This window comes from Rhodotorula paludigena (assembly GCF_050403205.1).
Source record: "Rhodotorula paludigena JCM10292 DNA, Rt_paludigena_JCM10292v1_ctg5, whole genome shotgun sequence".
NCBI classification, from domain to species: domain Eukaryota; kingdom Fungi; phylum Basidiomycota; class Microbotryomycetes; order Sporidiobolales; family Sporidiobolaceae; genus Rhodotorula; species Rhodotorula paludigena.
In genome coordinates this window covers 32,142-51,346 of record NW_027481453.1, presented here as the reverse complement: position 1 = coordinate 51,346, position 19,205 = coordinate 32,142, and the positions used below count along the sequence as shown (strand labels likewise).

At 63.8% G+C, this 19,205-nt stretch overlaps 6 protein-coding genes across 6 annotated transcripts; 4 read left to right on the top strand and 2 right to left on the bottom strand.

Moving 5' to 3' along the window:
• Positions 1-108: 108 nt before the first annotated feature.
• Positions 109-3,751, top strand: JCM10292_007402 (V-type ATPase subunit a family protein; the record flags this gene model as incomplete). Its single annotated transcript, XM_076646491.1, has 16 exons — positions 109-151; positions 243-268; positions 333-407; positions 466-501; positions 588-970; positions 1,055-1,142; positions 1,203-1,365; positions 1,442-1,749; positions 1,815-2,102; positions 2,186-2,464; positions 2,528-2,749; positions 2,814-3,126; positions 3,209-3,407; positions 3,477-3,559; positions 3,631-3,671; positions 3,731-3,751. The coding sequence occupies 16 exons, from the start codon at positions 109-111 to the stop codon at positions 3,749-3,751; spliced, it is 2,568 nt and encodes an 855-aa protein (XP_076507733.1).
• A 298-nt stretch (positions 3,752-4,049) lies between these two features.
• Positions 4,050-6,333, top strand: JCM10292_007401 (uncharacterized protein; the record flags this gene model as incomplete). The annotated part of the gene is made up of 11 exons (XM_076646490.1): positions 4,050-4,117; positions 4,180-4,190; positions 4,262-4,326; positions 4,388-4,547; positions 4,608-4,749; positions 4,816-4,896; positions 4,955-5,076; positions 5,162-5,469; positions 5,529-5,534; positions 5,601-5,853; positions 5,918-6,333. The coding sequence occupies 11 exons, from the start codon at positions 4,050-4,052 to the stop codon at positions 6,331-6,333; spliced, it is 1,632 nt and encodes a 543-aa protein (XP_076507732.1).
• A 58-nt stretch (positions 6,334-6,391) lies between these two features.
• On the bottom strand, positions 6,392-10,299 carry MDM20 (Mdm20p; the record flags this gene model as incomplete). The annotated part of the gene is made up of 18 exons (XM_076646489.1): positions 6,392-6,496; positions 6,557-6,709; positions 6,773-6,844; positions 6,900-6,985; positions 7,048-7,162; positions 7,216-7,302; positions 7,362-7,462; positions 7,525-7,687; positions 7,765-8,111; positions 8,166-8,255; positions 8,314-8,446; positions 8,504-8,661; positions 8,743-8,999; positions 9,071-9,573; positions 9,639-9,757; positions 9,820-9,988; positions 10,043-10,128; positions 10,197-10,299. The coding sequence occupies 18 exons, from the start codon at positions 10,297-10,299 to the stop codon at positions 6,392-6,394; spliced, it is 2,847 nt and encodes a 948-aa protein (XP_076507731.1).
• A 132-nt stretch (positions 10,300-10,431) lies between these two features.
• JCM10292_007399 (uncharacterized protein) lies at positions 10,432-12,389 on the top strand (the record flags this gene model as incomplete). The annotated part of the gene is made up of 5 exons (XM_076646488.1): positions 10,432-10,831; positions 10,898-11,208; positions 11,266-11,692; positions 11,756-12,075; positions 12,162-12,389. 5 exons carry the CDS (start codon positions 10,432-10,434, stop codon positions 12,387-12,389), a joined length of 1,686 nt encoding a protein of 561 aa, XP_076507730.1.
• A 644-nt stretch (positions 12,390-13,033) lies between these two features.
• On the top strand, positions 13,034-14,595 carry JCM10292_007398 (uncharacterized protein; the record flags this gene model as incomplete). The annotated part of the gene is made up of 4 exons (XM_076646487.1): positions 13,034-13,649; positions 13,707-13,993; positions 14,052-14,093; positions 14,152-14,595. 4 exons carry the CDS (start codon positions 13,034-13,036, stop codon positions 14,593-14,595), a joined length of 1,389 nt encoding a protein of 462 aa, XP_076507729.1.
• A 140-nt stretch (positions 14,596-14,735) lies between these two features.
• RSE1 (U2 snRNP complex subunit RSE1) lies at positions 14,736-19,090 on the bottom strand (the record flags this gene model as incomplete). The annotated part of the gene is made up of 12 exons (XM_076646486.1): positions 14,736-15,434; positions 15,498-15,830; positions 15,894-16,182; positions 16,241-16,617; positions 16,678-16,755; positions 16,820-17,232; positions 17,295-17,826; positions 17,886-18,079; positions 18,138-18,231; positions 18,286-18,465; positions 18,526-18,737; positions 18,862-19,090. 12 exons carry the CDS (start codon positions 19,088-19,090, stop codon positions 14,736-14,738), a joined length of 3,630 nt encoding a protein of 1,209 aa, XP_076507728.1.
• Between the last annotated feature and the right edge of the window lie 115 nt (positions 19,091-19,205).

Genomic DNA, 19,205 nt, shown 5'->3' with positions numbered 1-19,205 from the left:
TGCGCCAGCGAGAGTCGGGACACGGTTCGCGGTCGAGGGGCGAGCGGGGCGGCGAGCGCACCTCGTGCACGACGTCCCACCTTGTCCTCCAAGCAGAGCTAGCGCAAGATGGGAGACCGCGAGGGACTCACAGAGTACCCCTCGCTGCTCCGTGCGCCCTCGTCTCTCCCTCGTCGCGCTCGCCGACACTGACCCGCTCCCCTCCTCGTCATGCACCGCCTCGACGCTTTCGCCACGAGCAGGCAGCGAGCACATGAGCCTCGTGCAGGTGCGCAACCATCGCTCTCACCCGTCCCGGACCTCGCCAGGCTCACTCGTCGCGATCCCTGCAGCTCTTCTGCCCCATCGACGTCGCCCATGCTACCGTCGAGGAACTCGGCCACCTCGAGCGCGTCCAGTTCAAGGACGTGCGTGCGATCTGCGAGAACAGCTCGACGTGACCGCACTGACGCGGCCGTCCCGCAGCTCAACCCCGACATCAACCCGTTCCAGCGCACCTACGTCTCGCAGATCCGCCGCTGCGACGAGGCGCGTCGACCCGCATTCTCTCGTCACGGTAGGGCACTGACACACTGCATACGAAACAGGCCGAGCGCCGTCTCCGCTTCCTTACGCAGCAGATCGCGGCGCAGGGCATCCACATCCGCCCCTACGAGGAGACGCAGGCGCTCCTCGCCGGGCGCACGGGCCCGCAGGCGCTCGACGAGCTCGACGCGCGCCTGAGCGAGTCCGAGGCGCGCGTCCAGGCGATGAACACGTCGTACGAGAACCTCGAGAAGCGCGCGCTCGAGCTCGAACAGGCGCGCCAGGTCCTCCGCGAGACCGAGCGCTTCTTTGCCGAGGCCCAGGGCCGCGGGCGCGAGATCCGCGGCAGCTTCGAAGAGCACGGAGACGCCGACGCGCCGCTCTTGGGCGACGTAGAGGCCAACATTGCCGCGGGCGAGTCGGGTCTCGGTGGCTTCGAACTCGAGTGCGTGCCGCCATTTCGCAACCGCCTCATTACTGCTGGGTTAAATCTTCGGACGGCGGCTCATGATGTCTTGCGTGCTCGCAGGTTCGTGGCGGGCACCATTGATCGCGCCCGTATGGGCACCTTCGAGCGCGTCCTCTGGCGTGTCCTCCGCGGCAACCTCTTTATGAACGTGCGTCCGCGCATTCGTGACCTTTGCCCGGGCTGCTGCTGACACGCCGCGCACGCTCAGCACGCCGAGATCGACGACTCGGTCCTCCCTGTCCCGTCGACGACGCGCGACTCGGCGGTCGACTCTTCGGCCGGCGGCGAGGAGAAGAAGCTGCGCAAGAACGCCTTCATCATCTTTGCCCACGGGCAGGACTTGCTCGACAAGATCCGCAAGATTGCCGAATGTGCGTCGTGCGACCCGCTTTTCGCAGTGTCTGTCGACGGAAACTGACAAGTGTTACCACTCGCCACTCTGCACAGCCATGGGCGCAACGCTCTTCACGATCGACTCGTCGTCGGACAAGCGCTCGGACAAGCTGCGCGAGGTGACGTCGCGGATCGAGGATCTCAACAGCGTCCTGTATAACACGAACCAGACGCGGCGCGCCGAGCTCGTCAAGATTGCCGACTCGATCTCGGCGTGGTGGGCCCTCGTGCGCAAGGAGAAGGTCATCTTTGCGACGCTCAACCTGTGGCAGTGGGACCAGGGGCGCAAGACGCTCGTCGCCGAGGGATGGGTCCCGACGCGCGACATCCCGAGCGTGCAAGCGGCGCTCCGCAGGGCATCGGTGCGTTTGCGTGTAGATCCGAAGCTAGACGCGGGTGGCTGACGCGAATATGCGTCGACTTGCAGGAAAATGCCGGCACGTCGGTCTCTGCGCTCCTGCACGAGCTGCGCACGACCAAGACGCCGCCGACGTTCCACCGCACCAACAAGTTCACCGAGGGCTTCCAGGCCATCATCGACGCGTACGGCATCGGCTCGTACCAGGAAGTCAACCCGGGGTTGTTCACCGTCATCACGTTCCCCTTCCTGTTTGCCGTCATGTTTGGCGACATCGGGCACGGGTGCCTGATGACGGGCTCGGCTTTGACGCTCATCCTCCTGGAGAAGCGGTTCCGCAAGGGCACCGGCAACGAGGTAGGACTCGCTGCGACCCCTGGTAGTTCCTGTCCCTCGAAAGCAGCATGCTGACAGGAAGCACGGTGCTCTCGTGCTTGCAGATCTTTGACACCTTCTTCTACGGCCGCTACATTATTTTCCTCATGGGCGTCTTCGCCATCTACACCGGGTTCATCTACAACGACATATTCTCGCTCTCGCTCCACCTCGGCCCGTCGCAATGGGAGTGGCCCGAGAACCCCGTCGGCAGCGTTGAGGCAATCCAAACGAGCCATCGGTACTGGTTCGGCCTCGACCCGGGGTGGCACGGCGCCGAGAACTCGCTCATCTTCACCAACTCGCTCAAGATGAAGATGTCGATCGTCATGGGTGTCATCCACGTGCGATCCTCTCGGTCCCTGCCCTCTACAGAGATGCCTGATCTGACTCGGTCGCGTGCGCAGATGTCGTTCGCCATCTGCCTTCAAGTCCTCAACCACCTGCACTTTAAGCGACCCGAGCTCATCTGGGCAGAGTTCCTCCCCCAGATCCTCTTCATGGAGTCGATCTTTGGATATCTCGTCCTCTGTATAGTGTACAAGTGGTCCGTTGATTGGGAGGCCGCCGGCGCGCAACCGCCCAACCTCCTCAACATGCTCATCAAGATGTTCCTCTCGCCCGGCTCCGTGCGTCGCTTTCCTCCATGCTCGTGTCCGAGTAGCGCACTGACCCCAGCGCCGTATGCCACAGGTCGAACCCGAAGAGCAGCTCTACCGCGGCCAGGCCTTCGTCCAGGTCGTCCTCCTCCTGCTCGCCCTCGTCTGCGTCCCCTGGATGCTCTGCACGCGCCCGTACCTCGAGTACCGCGAGACGCAGCGCATCAAGGAGCAGGGATACGGTGCGATCGGGCAGAACGGGCACGGCGGCGTAGCGCTCGCCTCGACCGACGACGAGACGGACGCCGAGGACGGGCCGGCTCACCAGGGACACGCGGTTGCGATGACGGAGGAGGCCGAGGAGGAGGGTCACGACATGGGCGAGGTCATCATTCACCAGGTCATCCGTGCGTCTCGAGGCCATTTGCGCTCTGCTGCTTTCCGGGTCGGCTTCGCTGACTTCGGTGCTGGGGCCTCTTCTCCACACAGACACAATTGAGTTCTGCCTCGGCTGCATCTCCAACACGGCGTCGTACCTGCGTCTGTGGGCCCTCTCGCTCGCGCACGCCCAGCTGTCCGAGGTTCTGTGGAACATGACGATCGAGCGCGCGTTCGCGTTCGAGGGCGTCCTCGCCGTCGTCTTCCTTTTCTTCATGTTCGCCATGTGGTTCACCTTGACCATCGCCATGTGCGTCCGGACCGCTTTATGCCGTCGATGGCGAACTGGATGCTGACAAGTCGGACGGGTATCACGCAGCCTCTGCCTCATGGAGGGCCTCTCCGCCTTCCTGCACGCCCTCCGCCTGCATTGGGTCGAGTTCAACAGCAAATTTTTCGAACGTCCCTGTCCTTTCTTCCCAAATCCTTACAGGCGACTAACCTTGCTCTTTCACGCGCGCAGATCGGCGCAGGCACCGCTTTCGCTCCGCTGTCCTTCGAAGGGACAGACGAGGTGCGTCTTACAGGGACATGCAACGCAGCGCATCGCTGACCTGCTGTCGCGTCTCGCAGATCCCGGAGGGCGTGCTCTAGACCGTCTGCCCTCCCGCTTTCTCTCGCAGTGCCCCGTAGTCTTCTCGCTTTTCGCGCTCATGCAACCACCTTGTTCACACCATAAACGCTCATCGGCAGTGCATACAGTGCGCTGGCAGAGGTTCAGGTTTCCAGGCGCGACAAAGAGGCGAAGGCTTTTGTCTCCCCCTGGAACGTCGCAGGTCTTTCTTGCACCCCGCACGCGATATCGACGTGCGCGGTGAGCTGTGTTGCCTCTCCTTCCTGCCACGCTTAGCTCTACATGGCTGCAGATGAACGAACGGCGCTGCTGCGCGATATGGCGCGTGTTGAGCCGCACGAGCACTCGAGCGGGAAGATTGAGGGTCGCAAGGCATCGCCACGCTGGTGCGTACGGTCCGCATTTCACCTTTGAATCTCGCAGCTAACTATGTACCTGCTTGTGCCAGGATCGTTCCCCGTAAGCAGGCCTTTACGCAGCCGTGCCCTCGATTGGCAGCGGCTGACACGCGCTTCTCTCGTGACAACCAGCATTCTTCCTGTTTTCGCTCCTGGGAGGCGCCGCTTCGTCGGTAGAAATGGAGAGCTACAGTCAGGTGGAGTTTTTTGTCCCGTAGTTCCATGTCGGTGAAGGAAGCTCACCAAACTTGCTTTCAGATCGCTTGCCGGGCTGTCGCTGCCGCGGACGCAACGTTCCCGCAGCCTGCTACGGCTTTCTCGACATTCTTGAGCAACGTAGGGACAGGAACGGACGAGGAAGATTGGCTCGCTGCGTGCCGGACTTCGCCGGAGGTACAGAAACGCACGACGACAATCAGTACGCTGCGTCCGCTACTCCCTTGCGCGCTTGATACTCAAGCGTATCTCCGCCTCACAGTCACGAGTATCTTGCTAGTCGCGGGTACGCTGAGCGCGCTGACAGCGGCCTACTGGGGCGCCGTTGCGGATCGGCGCGGACGCAAGCTCGTCCTCTTCGTATGCTCGGCCGCCGAGCTGCTCGAGGCGCTCATCATGATTCTGTGCGTCTTCCAGTAGCGGTCACATGCGACACACAGCCTGCTCGTCGCCCACATTCGGTGTCGCAGCGTCTTGACCTTCCCAAACTCCTTTGGGTACCGGTCACTCTTATTGCTGGCCGCTTTCGCGGGTCTCTCCGGTGGCGAGCTGTACGTTCGATCCGATCTCAGGCCTCAGAAGGGTGGGCTGACTTGCTCTCACTTGCAGTGCCAGCATGGCCGTTGCTTCCGCCTACCTAGGCGATTGTGCTGGAGTCGCATCCAAAACTCAGCTTCTCTCAAACTTTGAGGCGTCGCTCTTTGCGGGTCTGGGTCTCGGTCCGCTCATTGGTAAGTCGGCGCGTATATGCACGCGTCTGCAGGTCGTGGGATCGTCCACACTTCTGCGCTCACAGCCAGTTCCTCGCTTCGACAGGATCAGCGTTCTTCCGCTACACAAACCTTGGTCCGATCGGGCCGTACATCCTGATGGCCTGCGCCCGTTCGGTCTACCTCCTCGCCATGCCACTCATGCCCGAGTCGCTGCCACCTTCAATGCGCTCGAAACCGAGCACAGATCCGGCAACGCCTGATCGAGCGCTCCTTCTCCGAACGCTTGCTCTACCGAAGGAGCTGGTACGGCCTTTCAGGGTGCTGCTGCCGAACAAGGTGGAAGGCGGACGCAAGCGAGACTGGCGTTTGCTGCTCGTGGCTGTGTCGGGCGCCATGCTCCTCATTGTACCGGTGCGCGATTCTTGACCTGGTTGCTGGCGTTGCAAGCAGCTGACTCCGCTCTCTTGCAGGGCCTCGTGAGAATCTACTCTAGGTCTGCGTCAAAGCGGGCAGGCTGACTGACCCCGTGCCTTTTTTCGCAGGGACCCGTCAAGGTGCTGTACGCACGGGGCAAGTACGGCTGGGGCCCAACTGAAACCGGGCAGTGGATCACATTCTGCTCGGCGTGCAAGCTTGTGCTCCTCCTCGGCGTGCTACCTCTCGTCGGGCGGTATCTGCGCGGGCCGGCGCCTCTTCCTGCGAAATCTCGCCCGGACGATTTGAACGCGCGGGCACGAGAAGAGCAGATTGCCTGGGATGCCGAGGCAGAGCAGCTGAAGAAACAGGCCAATGCCGGTGCGTCGCCTTCCGGAGCTCTAGCACTTTAGCCTGATTTGACAGCAGGGAACGCTTCGCGCAGCCTACGACCTTTCCCTCGCTCGTTGGACGATTCTCATCACCTCGTTCGGCTACCTCATCATGGTCTCTCCGCTCGCCGGCACCTCGAGCACGCCCTTCCTCGTCTCCTCCGCCGTCGTCTCCTTCGCCTCCGCCACGCCGCCAGCACTGCAGTCCCTCGCACTCACGCTGTCGGGGCCGGAGGACGCAGGCAAAGTCCTCGCGTGTCTCTCGGCGCTCGCGACCGTGTCCATGTCTACCATCGGACCGTCAGCGTTCGGTGCAGCGTACGTCTTCGCGGTCGACTGGTGGCCGGAGCTCATCTTCCTCCTTGCCGCCATCTGGGTGGGCAGCGCCCTGATCCCGCTTCTTGGCGTTTGCGTTGAAAGGCTTGCACAGGCCGACGACTCCGACGAAGACGAACTTGCCGAGGTGTAGCGCTTCCTCCTCTCTCATGAATCATGTGCTTGTCTGCGGTTGTTATTGCGAGGCGTGTCTACTTGATTGTCTTGCGGTGGATGGCAGAGCCGAGAGCTTCGATAGCACTTCGCCGTGATTCGACCACGGCATGAGCGACGTTGGTGATGCGATTCTCGTCCAGCTGCGAGCGCTCAACTCGTCAGTACCGTTCAGCGGCGCTTAAACAAAGGATACGACGCACCGCCTCAAACTGCTGCAAGTCGCTGACGGCGACGACAAATTTGGCGCGCTCCTTGGCCACCTTCTTGCCGTGCGCCGTGAGCTTGACGCCGACGGCCTTGACGAGTTCGCGCGCCGAGTTGCGGAACGTGCGCAGACGTTTCGCGTGCTTCGCCTGAGATCCGCGAGGGTGAGCTGAGATGGCCGGCGAGAGGATGCGCGATCATTAGGAGCGCACCTGATCTGGCAACTTGTTTGCAGCCATCTCATCGGCGCGCTGCTCGATGCCGAGCTCGAGAAGGGCGAATGCCTGCAGCAGGGTTATCAGCGATATAGAGTAAACATCGTGTGCCGAGACGACGCACTTCAAGACACAGCTCAGCGATGTGCAGCACCTCCCACGGCAGGGCCTGCGCATCCTCAATGGCCGCAGCGATCGACTCGCCTTGCTCTGCATTGCCGCAGCATCGCGTCAATCAAGACATTTGACGATCGGAAGGTCTCGCAACGCACCCTTGAAGAACGCCAGCGCAGCCTGCTCCGCCTCGGCAGCCTGGTCAAGTGGCGCAAGCAGCGCGACTTGCGCGAGCTTGGCAAACGAGACGAACGCCGCCTCAGTCGAGGTAAGCTGCTCGGGATAGTGTCAGGACAATGCCATTCGGGACCGCTTGAGGGACGCACTGATGCAGGAGATTCTACGGTCGGGATCTCGGCAGAAGGAGTGAAGAAGCGGGAGTAGGCTGCCGCGAGAGCCTGCAGCCAGGCAGCCTGTATTCTCAGGAGCGAGTCAGCTGCTGCAGCGGGCATTAAGGATGGTGGAAACGAACGTCTTGCCGGGGCGCCAGTTCCGCCTGCTCCCAGACCGACGCAGAGCCCTTGCGCTGGTAATTTGGCAGCGTCTTGTAGTCGCGGTTATCCGAGTACGAGTCTGCATCGCGAATCGCGGTCAACCACGGTGCAGTCAACCAGATCAAGGGGCATCGGGCGCACCTGCTGCCGTTTCGACGAGTTGTTCGAGCCTCCCAATCGCCTCGTCCACGCCGTCGGCGTCGAGCTGGCCGCGCAGGACCCGCATGCGCAGCGCCTCGAGCGCGACAAGGCCGCCCTGGAGCGAGCGATCGAGGCGCTGGCGGAACTCGGTGAAGTCCTCGACCTGCGCTCATGAACGATCTCAAGTCAGCGTCCGCTCTGATACGGCGGAAGGCGACAGTAGATCGAAGCTGAGCGCACCTTGGAGTAGGCGTTGCAGTCGAGCGCCTTGACGACCATCTCCCTCGCCTCGCGCCTCCCGCTGCCGTACCACCCCTCGGTGACGAGCGCCGTCTCAAACACGCCAGCCTCCTTCTGCGCGCCGCCCTCGATCGCGAACGTCACTCCGCGCGCGAGGACGAGGTGCGAGAGCGTGTCGTGCTGGATGTTTTTGACGCCGAAGGGGCGGTAGTGCGCAAGCGAGAGGGACGACGCGCCGAGTTGCCGCAGGAGCGAGAGGAGGAGGATGCGCAGCTGGTACTTGTACTTGCTGCGGAGGAGGGCTTGGTCGATGAGGACGACGGCGCGCTCGAGGTAGGACCGGTCGCCTGCGATGGGTAGGTCAGGAGGTACACACGGGGACAGAGGCTGGAGAGACGCACGGGAAAGCTGATAGGCGGAAACGTAGGCTTGACTGGCAAGGAGCGCAAAGTCGTCTGCCGGCTGCAGCTCGGTGGCGGGGAGGTCCTTGCCTGTTGGAAGCGGACGTGTGAGCGCCGCTTATAGGATAGGATGGACGCAAGAACGCACCGAGTGGCAGGGCTTCGTAGTAGCGCTTAACGAACCCTTCTGCACTTGCCTTCTCTTCGTCCGCAGTCGCTTCAGGCGCGAGGTATCGCAGGATCTTGTGCGCATTGATCACCTTGGTTGCTGCCGAGATCGTCTGCAAAGAGGACGCTTCAGTCGTATCCTCTGCCTGACAACGGGAAATCGTGCCCACCGTCACATCGCCACTCGCCGCAGCCGAGAGCGACGTTCGCAGCGTGCTGGCATCCTCGTCTCCGAGGACGGCGAGGTACGGGTACAAGTCGTCGAAGCAGCACGCCTTGCCGCCAAAGCGCTCAAAGTACTGCTCCACGAGCGGGAGGAGCTCGTCGGCTGTACATCAAAGCGTTTGTCGAGATCGTCAGCGTCTAGAAAGATGTGACGCGACGAGCACGCGCAAAGCTGCCGACGCACCTTGTGCCCACCCGCGCGCCTGACCCTCCTTGGCGAGCTCGACGAGCGCGAGGAGGTACCCGCGCTCGACCTTGGCTTTGGGCGAGTCGGTCGAGAGGCGGCGGAAGAGGTCGCGGGCGGCGACGAGCGGGGCGGCATTGTCTGGGGAGACGGGCGGGACGGAGTCGGGCGGGGAGGGCGAGGTGGCGGGAGGAACGGGAGAGGCGAGAGCGAAGGAGACGAGGATGAGATACAGCATTGTGTGCCAGTTGGTATCGCTGCGTTCGACCGGCCCGGTATCAGTCACTGAGTGTCTCGCCGACCCAGTCGTCTGCAGAGATCCACTCACCCCTTCTCGAGCGCACAGGTCAGCCTCGCAGCCAAGCTCTCCCACGTGCCCTGCACCGCGGCACCATGCTCCAGCTGCGCCTCGCGGCGCCACAGCTCGAGCCCGAGGTTCTGCTCGCACCACGTGCCGCCCTCGGTCGAGGCAAAGTGCGCGAGGAGCGCGGCGGCGGGCGACAAAGGCGCGTCGGACGCGGCGGGGAGCGAAGGGAGGACGAGGGCGGGCGACGAGGAAGAGGGGACGGAGGTGGAAGGCGAGGCGGCGGCGGCGTACTGCGCGCGCAGCTCGAGGAAGCGCGACACGACATGGTATTCTTCTGCCGAACCGTACGACGAAGACTTTGGCTTGTCGGCGGGAGCGTAACGCGTCGAGAGCTGGCGCTCGGCGAGCGAGAGGAGGAGGGCGCCTTGCGGGTGCGAGCGGTCGCGCAGTTGGAGGATGGTCGAGAGGATCGACCACCAGCAGTACCGGTCGTCGCCGAACTGCTTGGCCATTTTCATCGAGATCTGAGGGTACAAGAGGCGAGATGTCAGCGCGCGACGCGAGTGCAGGCGAGAGATTCAAGATGCACCTGCTGAGCCCCCTTGCGGTCGTCTGCGCGCACATACTGCAGGAACGCCTCGAGCGCAAGCTCTTCGTTGTCCGGATGCTGTTGTACGGCTTTCGAGAGAAGCTCGAGCGCATCGTCGTCTGTGCGCGCAAGAAAGGGAATGTCAGCGAGATGTCAACCCGCGATGGGCGACAGAACGGACTCTGCCCAATGTTGCGCAAGACGCTCGTGAGGATCGTCAGGACATCTGCGTCAGCGAGGGCCGCGCCGCCATTCGCCGTCTTGAGCGTCTCGACGAGCTTGAGGATGTCGCTGCGAGCCGAGGAAGCGAGAGGGCGGGACGAGATCGAAAGGGCGAGGGCTTTCAGCACCTGCGAATACGAGTTCAGCACTGCAGACTCAGGCTCGAGCAGGGCAGGACGCACCAGGGCCGAGGCATTTGTGGGTGCGCGCTTGAGGATGTTGTCGAGGAGGAGCAGGGCTCGCTTGAAGTTGAACGACTCGAGTGCGCCTGGGTGGCACAGTGAGCTGCGTCAGTACAGCTCGCATTACGCTCTCACGGAAGAACTGGCGACGCACTGCAGACGGGGGCGATTTGGCGGAGGTCTGTCGGGGAGAGGGCGGCTCTGCGGGACGCGTAGAACGAGCGGACGAGTGCGACGACCTCGTTGGGGCTGGCCATGGCTTGCACGGGAGCAGTCTGGCCGCGTCCAGGCAGGAAGGAGCGCGGCGAGGCGGTGCACGCGGACTCGACCGACGCCCGTCCTTCCGCTCAGCTCGTCGTCTCTCCCTTTCCCTCGCTTCCTTCTGCGGGATGAGTGCGCACGTCGACACGCCGACGCTCGTGCTGGGCGGTGCAGTGCTCGCAGCGCTCGCCCTCACGTACAAGCTGCGCCCGCCGCCGAGCCAGATCCACCCGTTCCTCCTCGGGAGGCAGGCCGCGTCCGCGCCGACCCGCAACGAGCGCGAGTCGCCCGTGTACCGCAGCAGCGCAAACGGCGGAGTCCGCGCGCCCTACCGCCCCGACCGCGCACTGCGCACCCTCGCCGACATCGTCGCTCGCACCCAGACGTGCTTCGAAGGTGGGGGCCGCGGACTCTGGCTCACGGGCGGCGACAGGCTGCTCGACGTCGTGACGGCCCTCCGAGCTGGACTCGTCAACGCCCTCGCGAGCACGCCCGGCCGCGTGCTCGTCGCCGTCGAGGATCCCACCGGTCCGCTCTCCCCCCACCCTCTCCTGTCCCGAACGCACAGCTTTGCTCACTCTTGGCGCACCGCAGATGCTCTCCTCGTCACCCTCGCACTCGCAACGAGCCAACACAAGCCCATCGTGATTGCACCGGGCAGCGCCGTCCCCGCCGACCTCGACTTTGCCGCCGTCGTCCGAACCCAGAACGCCCTTCCTGCCAACTTTACCGCCGCCAAGGTCATCAACCTTGACGAGGCTGACCGTGAGGATGCACAGGAGCTGCTTGCGACAGGCAAGCAGCTCGTTGCCGATGGCAAAGACGGCGCAGCATCCGCAGGCGACGCTGGCGACCTAGCCCTCTCGCTCGTCTCGGAGGGCATCCGCCTCGACCTGACCAACCAGGTGCGTTCGATACGTCGTATTGATCTCTGCAGCAGCGCGCTGACCCACTCGTCGCAGAATCTCACAGCGTCGCTCGTCTCGTGGACCTCGCTCTTCCCGCCGTCGCCGAAGCCGACCAAGCCGACCATCAAGGACTTTGTCCTCTCATTTCACCACCCTTCCACGCCGTACGGCCTCGGACTCGCCCTCATGCTCATCTACCACTCGGCGTCCCTCTCGTTTGCCGCGCTGCCCGACCTCGACGAGGACGCCGACAACGACGTCGCGGCCGAAGCACTCGTCTCGGTCCTCTCGCCAAAAGACGCCCCGCCCACAACCCTCATTTTTGCGCCCGCGGCGACGCTCGCCGAGCCGCTGTACAAGCTCTTGCTGCTCAAGATGCTCGGCGACTCGTCCTTCATTGTCCGCCAGGCGCGCGACGGCAAGCTTCGCCTCCTGCGCGAAGGCTCCGTGTCGAAGCAGACGTTCTGGGACTCGCTTCTCTGTGCGTGATCCTCTCGTGCCTTCAGCAACTGTGTCACCCTGACCAGAGTCGCGCTCCCCGCAGTCAAGGGTCTCCGCAAGGACGTCCGCCTCTCGCACCTCCGCGCCCTCTTCCTCGCCTCTCCGCCCGCCCTCGCCCAATCGCGCCTCGAGACGCTCCGCAGCGCGCTCGGGTGCCCCGTCGTGCCCACGCTCGAGCACGCGCTCCTCGTCGCGCCCCTCGCCAACGCGCACATGTGGGACGTCCAGAGGCTGCCGCCGCCGGGGCTGAGGGGCCCGCTCACCGGCGCGGAGAAGAACCATGTCGGCGCGCCGACGCTCGGCGTAGAGATCAAGTTGAGCGGGAAGGAGGACGAGATTGCGGCGGGCCGGATCAAGGGCGAGGTACGTGGCGCCTTGTCCCGTGCTGAACACCACCTTGTCGTGATATGGCTGACAGCTCTCGATGTCCTTCGCCTGCGCTGCGCCAGATCCTCCTCCGCTCGCCGCTCCTCCCGCACCCATCCACGCTCCCCTCGTCGCTCCTCTCGACCGACTCGTCCCTCCCGCAGCTCCCGCCCTATCCGGGCCAGTCGGCCTCGTCGTCGGGCGGCGGCAGCGGGGCGGAGGGCGGCGCGGGTGAGGGCGCATCGAGTAGGTGGCTCCGGACGGGCGTGCACGCAGAGATGAGCACCGAGGGGACGCTGTGGCTGCAGTAGGTGCCGCAGAAGGGTTCGACATCGTAACGAGCAACATGCAACGAGCAGTACTGTACAGATACGGAGTGACAGGCCGGAGAGCAACGAAAGGAAGAGGAGCGCGGAAGAGGGAGAGCGAAGCCCGCCAGTCTGGCATTGGCTCACGCGATGGGCACGCCCGTTGCTCGTATTTCGTCGACTTCCGTGCATAGCACGGAGAGACCGACAAGCGCCTGAACAAAGCCCGCGGTGCATTTGCTTTCATACAACGCCGTGAGCGAGCGAAGCGCGCGAAGGCCGTCGCGCCAACACCCGTTGAAGAAGTGACTGATACAGTCCGTGTACTGCTGCGACCGCACTCGGCCCGCTTACGTCAAGCAGGATGAACGGCGTAAGTGCCGGCACCAGAAAGCGTCCTCATCGCTAAAGCGCTAAAGCGATGAGAGTCCGGACGGACGCCTGTGACTGCGAGGGCGCAGCGCAATCGAATCGCTGGGCCACGAGCAGGGCATCTCTGCTCTGTGCAAGACTAGCGGGCAGCTCCCGCTGTTGTCGAGTGCGCGGTCGTGTGCGAAGCTGCGCATTGCAGATCCGTGGTTGCCTCCCCTCGAGACTCCACCAAACCTGCTGACTACAATTGGATCGCCCTGATCCACTCCTGCTGGATGTCACCGGACGCCTACGAGGCCCACCAGCTCGACGACCTCGCGAGCGACTCCGACTCGGATCTCGAGGCGGCACCCGCTCACTACCCTCCTCCCGGCGACTCTGACCACGAATCGGACGACGAGCCGCTCGCATGGAAGCAGCAGCGGCAGCCGCGCAAGCGGCGAAGGCTGCACTGGCGGACTGCGGCGGTGGCAGCTGTCGGCGGACTCGCAGTCGGCGCACTCGTTGTGCATCTCGCAGCGCGGCCTCCAAAGCGCCTGCCCGTCTTCCTTGAGGACCTGAAGCAAGATGGCGTCACGTCTGATGCTCCCGTCCGGATCCATTATCGCAGCGACGACGGGCAGAACCGCCGCGACCCGATCCTCCCTCCCGACTGTCCCATCCCCGTCACCTTCACCACCGACGAGCGCTCCGCCGACATCGTCGTGCTGAACACGGATCGCTACATGCACCTTGAAGACGGCGAGCTGCAGCGACTGCGGAGAGAGCGGCCATGGCAGTATTTCTCCATGTGGGGCGTCGAGTCGGCACCGAATCGACGCAGCCTGGAGGACCACTTCAATGCGCTGCGCGACGGGAGGCAGAACGAGACAGCGCAGTACGAGATGACCTGTACGTGCTCGCGAAACCTCAGCGGATGTTGGTCGGCTCACGACTACTTCGCCGCAGATCGCTTGAACTCGACGGTGCCAGCAACCTACGCCTACGACATGTTCGACTTCAACAACCCACCACTGCCCTACGACGAGAAGCGCCAAGACCGCATTGTTGCGGCGATGATCACCAATTGCTCGCCTAGGAACGCACGAACACTCGTCCTCGACGAGCTCCTGAGCCTGCTTCCGGGGCAGCTCGACTCGTTCGGCGCCTGTCGGAAGAATGCTGACATCGCCGGAACACTCAAGGAGCTCGGGATTTTTGACGCAGTCGGGCAGCACACTCGATGGAACGAAAAGGCGAGTCCCGAAAGTCCTGCCCGTCGCGTCCTCCATTGACCCGCCGTCATCTCTGCAGATCACGCTCATCAATCGCTACAAGTTCACCATTGCCTTCGAGGTGCGTCCCGCCTGCTCAAGCACAATAGCCCGTGCTGAAATTCGCTCGTGTCCTACAGAACTCGAACGACCTCGACTATGCAACCGAAAAGCTGTGGCAGTCGTTCGAGCGCGGCACCGTCCCGCTCGTCTACGGCCCACCCGAAGCCGCGCGGCGCTTCTTTCCCGCGCCAAACGCTGCGATCGACCTCGCCGACTACCTTCCGCCGCAGTACCTCGAGCTCTCGACGTCGTACACGAGCGCACCGACGAACCTCACCGTCGAGGCAAAGCAGGGCGTCGCACGACTCGCGAAGCGGCTGCAGCACCTCGCGAGCCCCGAGGGGAGGGACGAGTACGAGGCGATGCTCGCGTGGAAGAAGGACGGCGCATGGAGCAAGGACCCGGAGAACCCGCTCAACAAGGTCGTGAGGGCGAGCAGGAGCCAGTACACGCAGGACTGTCGGCTCGCGGGCGTTCTCAGAGGGCAGGAGTGGGCGAAGAATACGTGGACTGCACCGTAGCAGGGACAAACAGCGCGCCGGACGTGCCATAGACACTGCGTTATCTTCTCTCCCGCCAGAGATGCAGCGAGGCTTGCTTGTGAGACGGCTATCTAGAGTTACAGCTAATACAGCTACCTGCAAACATGTCCCGAGCGCCCTTACCACGCCGACGCGCGCACGTTGTCGAGCTTCTTGAGCACCTCGGACACAGTACGGTCAAGCTCGCCCGCGACCTGCCCCTGCTTGGTCATCGGGAGCGTGCGGAACACCTCGCACAAGTCGCCGTCGACGACGGCCTTGACGGGCGCGTACGCGCTGCGGTACGCGAGGTGGTCGCGACCGCAGAGCGACGGCGCCTCGGACCGGAGGTGCATCTCGAGCGTCGAGAAGAAGTCGACGTCCTCGTTCGAGACAAAGGGGATGAGGACGCCGACGGTGCCCATCAGACCCGTGTACAGGAGGAGGTCGCGCCCGCCGGCCACGAGCGACACCTTGTGCATGGACGTGACGATGTCGCCGATGTAGTAGTGCGTGAGGAGGTGTGTGCGGTGTGGTGCGCCCATAAGGTAGGGCTTTTCGTGCAGGATGCCCGCGCCCGTCGGGTCGTCGTCGACCTCGGAGCTGAGGCCCTGCGGGAGGCGGTTGACGAAGACGTTGCCGAACTTGTCGCCCGCTGCGACCGTCTCGTAATCGACCATGATGGACGCCGTCGTCCACCGCGGCGACGTGTCGTCAGCAAAGACGAGCAGACGGTTCTCTGCCGCCTTGTAGACGGCAAAGTAGACCGACTCTTGCGCGTCACCGACAACGATGCGGCTCCCTTGCGTGTTGAGCGTCATGATCATCGACCCGAAAGTCTGCACGTCCACAACGAGTCAGCCGCACTGCCCAGCACTCTGAGCGCGGCGAGCGAGACGCACCTTGTTCTCCGCCTTGCGCAGCAGCTTCTTCTTGCCAAGGTCGTACAGCCGCAGCGCCTTGCCCACGCCGGCCACAAGCCTGCCCTGGAACGCCATGAGCACCTTGGGCACGTCGTCGATCTCGGTCTTGTGCTGCAGCTCGAGCGCGCGCCCCTCGTCGACGATCTTGTACGTGTGCAGGAACGCAGATTTGCAGGCGCGCGGGGCGAGCGAGACGTCCTGCCCGGTGCCGACGACGAGGAAGACATCGTTCGGCTGCGAGTGGAACGAGAGGATCGCCGCCGAGAACGCCGCCTCGTTGTCCTCGAGGTCGAGCTTGAAGACGGTGTCGGCCTGCGGGAGTATAGATTTAGTAAACCGCTAGACTGGGCAGGAAGCTATGGAGTGGCAACGCACGGTCACCGGGTCGATGACGCGCACGCAAGACCCCCAGGTCCCTGCCGGTGCCCGTGGCAAGCCAAACTCCCTCGCGTCGAGCGCGAGCACCTCCTCGTCGACTTCCATCTCTGCCGCGCGCATGTCGCTGACAGTCTTCTGAATCGCTGCGGGGGAGTAGGTGCGGTGGTCGGCTTCGACGGTGTAGAGGAGGCGGGAGTAGGGCGAGGTGAGGAGCTGGCGGGGAGTGTAGGAGAGGTCGATCGCGGTCTGCTGGACCTTCTGACCGAGACGAGGGAAGGTGAAGATGCTGCGTGGTACAACCGAGTGAGCGCCTATCGCGAGCAAACGATGATCCCACCACGCACCGCAGGCTGTTCCCGACGATGCCGATCAAGCCTTCCGGGCACAGCTCGGCCGAGAAGCTCCATGCGTAGTCAAGCGAGTCGAAGATGAGGGGCGTGAACTGGAGGATCCCGCGGTATGCATAGTTGAGCCACGGACGGGACGAGAGCGCAAGGATGGCAGGCGAGCCCTGGACGGGCACGCGCGCGAGCTTGACCGGCCGCGAGCCGAGGAAGCGTGTTCGCGTGTCGCCGAGACTGCCGGTGAGCGGGTCGAGGACGGTGCGGAGGAGGACGCCGTTTTGCAGACCGATGTTGACGAAGAGGGTGGCGTGGTACTTGTCGATGCTGGCGTCGACGATCTCGGCCATAACGATGGAGGAAGGAGCAGCAGTGAGAGCCTATGAACCTCGGTGGTCAGTCGCTGTAGACGCTGCGCTGCTAACTAAAAATGCACGAACCTGGAGCGAGAGCGAGTCGAGCGTGTTTTCGGGGTCGAGCGAGATGACGCGGACGGTGTTGTCTGCGCACCCGACGGCCTGCGATCGCCGTCAATTGCGTCAGCTGCGAGTAGCGCCGGACGAAGTCGAGAGGCAGACGCACCAAGTACGGCGTGCGCTGCCTGCCCTCGGGCACCTCTGCGATGCTCAGCGCGAGGATCTCTGCGCCCATCGCCCTCCGCTCCTGGAACTCGTTGAGCTGGCCGTCCATGTCGAGCTCAAAGTAGACGATCTCGCCCGACGAGAGGCCGATGACGACCTGGCGGCTGTTGGTCGTCGCGCAGACGATCGTGTCGCGCCCGCCGACCTTCCACTCATTGACGCGCTTGTCGGCGAGGATGTGCCGGATACCGCGCGGGTAGATCTGCAGGAGCGCATCGTCGCCGAGTTGCTGCACGCCGAGCGTCGGCGCCGACGAGATGAAGCCCGTGTCCGACACCTCCTCGATCGTGTCGCCGATGGAGAGGACCAGCGTTCCGTTGACGAAAGACAGCACGATATACGCGTCGTACTGGTCTGCAGACGGGAGGGTCAGGTCAGCGAGCAGGACCAAGAAGTAAAGGATGGAGGTAGCGCACCGTCTGACCGCAGCTTGGTCGTCCACACAGCGATCGGCGCACCCGGCAGCTCCGAGCTGACCGCCTCGAGCACCTCGAGTCCCTGGCGCAGGATGCGCACCGAGCTGCGCGCGCCGCGCCCGCACGCGGCGTAGATCTGCGGCGTGTCCTCGCCGAGGTAGTTGGCGACCTTGGCGTCGAGGATGGGCGCGAGCGACTCGAGCTCGTCGGCGATGGCGAGGTTCTCGAGCGCGCGCGGGCGGAAAAACGCAGGGGGAAGGGCGTCGGTGCCGGCGCCGCAGTTGTCGTAGTCGGTCGAGGCAATCTCTTGCTCGTCGTCGTCGTCGCCGAGCTTCTCAAACTGGTACAGACGCTGGTTGCCGAACTCGGAGGCGACAAAGAGGAAGCCCGACTTGAGGATGCAGAGGGAAGAGGCGACGGGAACGGTGTCGAAGTACTTGATCTTGAGCGACGTGACCTCCTCGTCCTCATGGTCGATCGTCACCTTGAACAGATCGCCTTCTTCGCTTTGCAGCAGGAAGAAGAACGCGCCCTGCCGTGAGCCCGAGGTCAGCACGGCGTCGAAGAAGAGACACGGCGCACAAGACGCACCCTCATCTTGTGCATGACGGCCGACGTGATGATGACGTTGCGCTGCGGGTCCGCGAGCGGATGTGCGCGCTTGGGGATAGGCACGCGGTGTTCCCGAGCACCCTGGTGCTTGTAGATGATGTAGTCCTCACAGCACACGAGCACACCCGAAGGCCCGTCGAACTTGTCCGTCGTCGCGTTCTGCCCGCCCGGCACTGCGCGCGGAAGAAGCGTGAGACCAGCGCTGGTGCGGTAAGAAGGCGCGGTACACACCTTGCACAAGCAGGTTTGCCCGCGGGTCCGTCGGCTCGCTCCATTTCCTCACCACGTGGTTCAACCCGAGGTCGAGCTCGTAGTACGTCAACATCTGTGCGTGCAATGTGTGAGCCTCGCCTTGCCAGTTGAAGGAACCGTAGCGCACCTTCTCCGCCGACTCGAACGCTGCTCCTGTCGGGTCCTGGTCCGAATCGGTGTAGTCGACCTCGAGTGCCGCAAACATGGGGTTCTCGAATCCGACGTCGAGGCCGACGATCGAGTGGATGATTGCTCGGGGCTTGTGCGCCTCGAGCGGGGAGGAGATGGTGAGGTTCGCGGCAGCGTCCTGCGGAGGTCGGGAGGATGAGCGAGCGGCTACGCTGGTCAAACGGTGCACGGGACATACGCGGTTGAGGATGTAGACGAGTTTGCTCTTCTCCATGGCGCCGATCATGACGGCTCGCCCCTTCGGGTCGGTCGCGAGGTACTGGCCGGGGACGATGCGCCGCGAGCCGGACCGGCCATACGTCTCCTGGTGCAGCTTGTTGAAGCTGTTGTTGGCCGCGTCATACTCGAGGACGACGATGCGGCCAGAGTCACTGCCGATGATGATGTAGTCTGCGAGTGGTTAACAGGTACAGATGGGAGAGGGGAGGAGGGGCGATGCAGCAACGTCAGCGTTTGCGCCCTCGGGGAAAGGCTTCGGCTCCCAAGGTAGCGCCTAGAGACTGCCTGCACGCACCCTTTGTCCCGCCGGTGAGCTTGAAGGCCGAGAGGGAGCGGATCTGGCCAAAGACGTTGGCCTCGACGAGCGACTCGAGCTTGCCGGTCTGGGCGTCGGTGCGGAGGAGCTCGATGCGCTCTCCTCCGCGGCAGACGCAGATCTCCTGCTGCTTGGTGCCGCTGAAGTTGCCGACGCAGGCGGCGGTGATGGCGCCCGACGCGAGGAGCGACTGGTTGTAGAGATGCATCGCGCGCGCGGGGTAGAGCTGGGGATGGTCCTGCCCAGGTCTCTAGCGGTCCCTGCTCGTGTCCAGACGGTGCAGCACGTGAGCGTCGAGCGGGCAGAAGGCGAGAGAGAGCGCC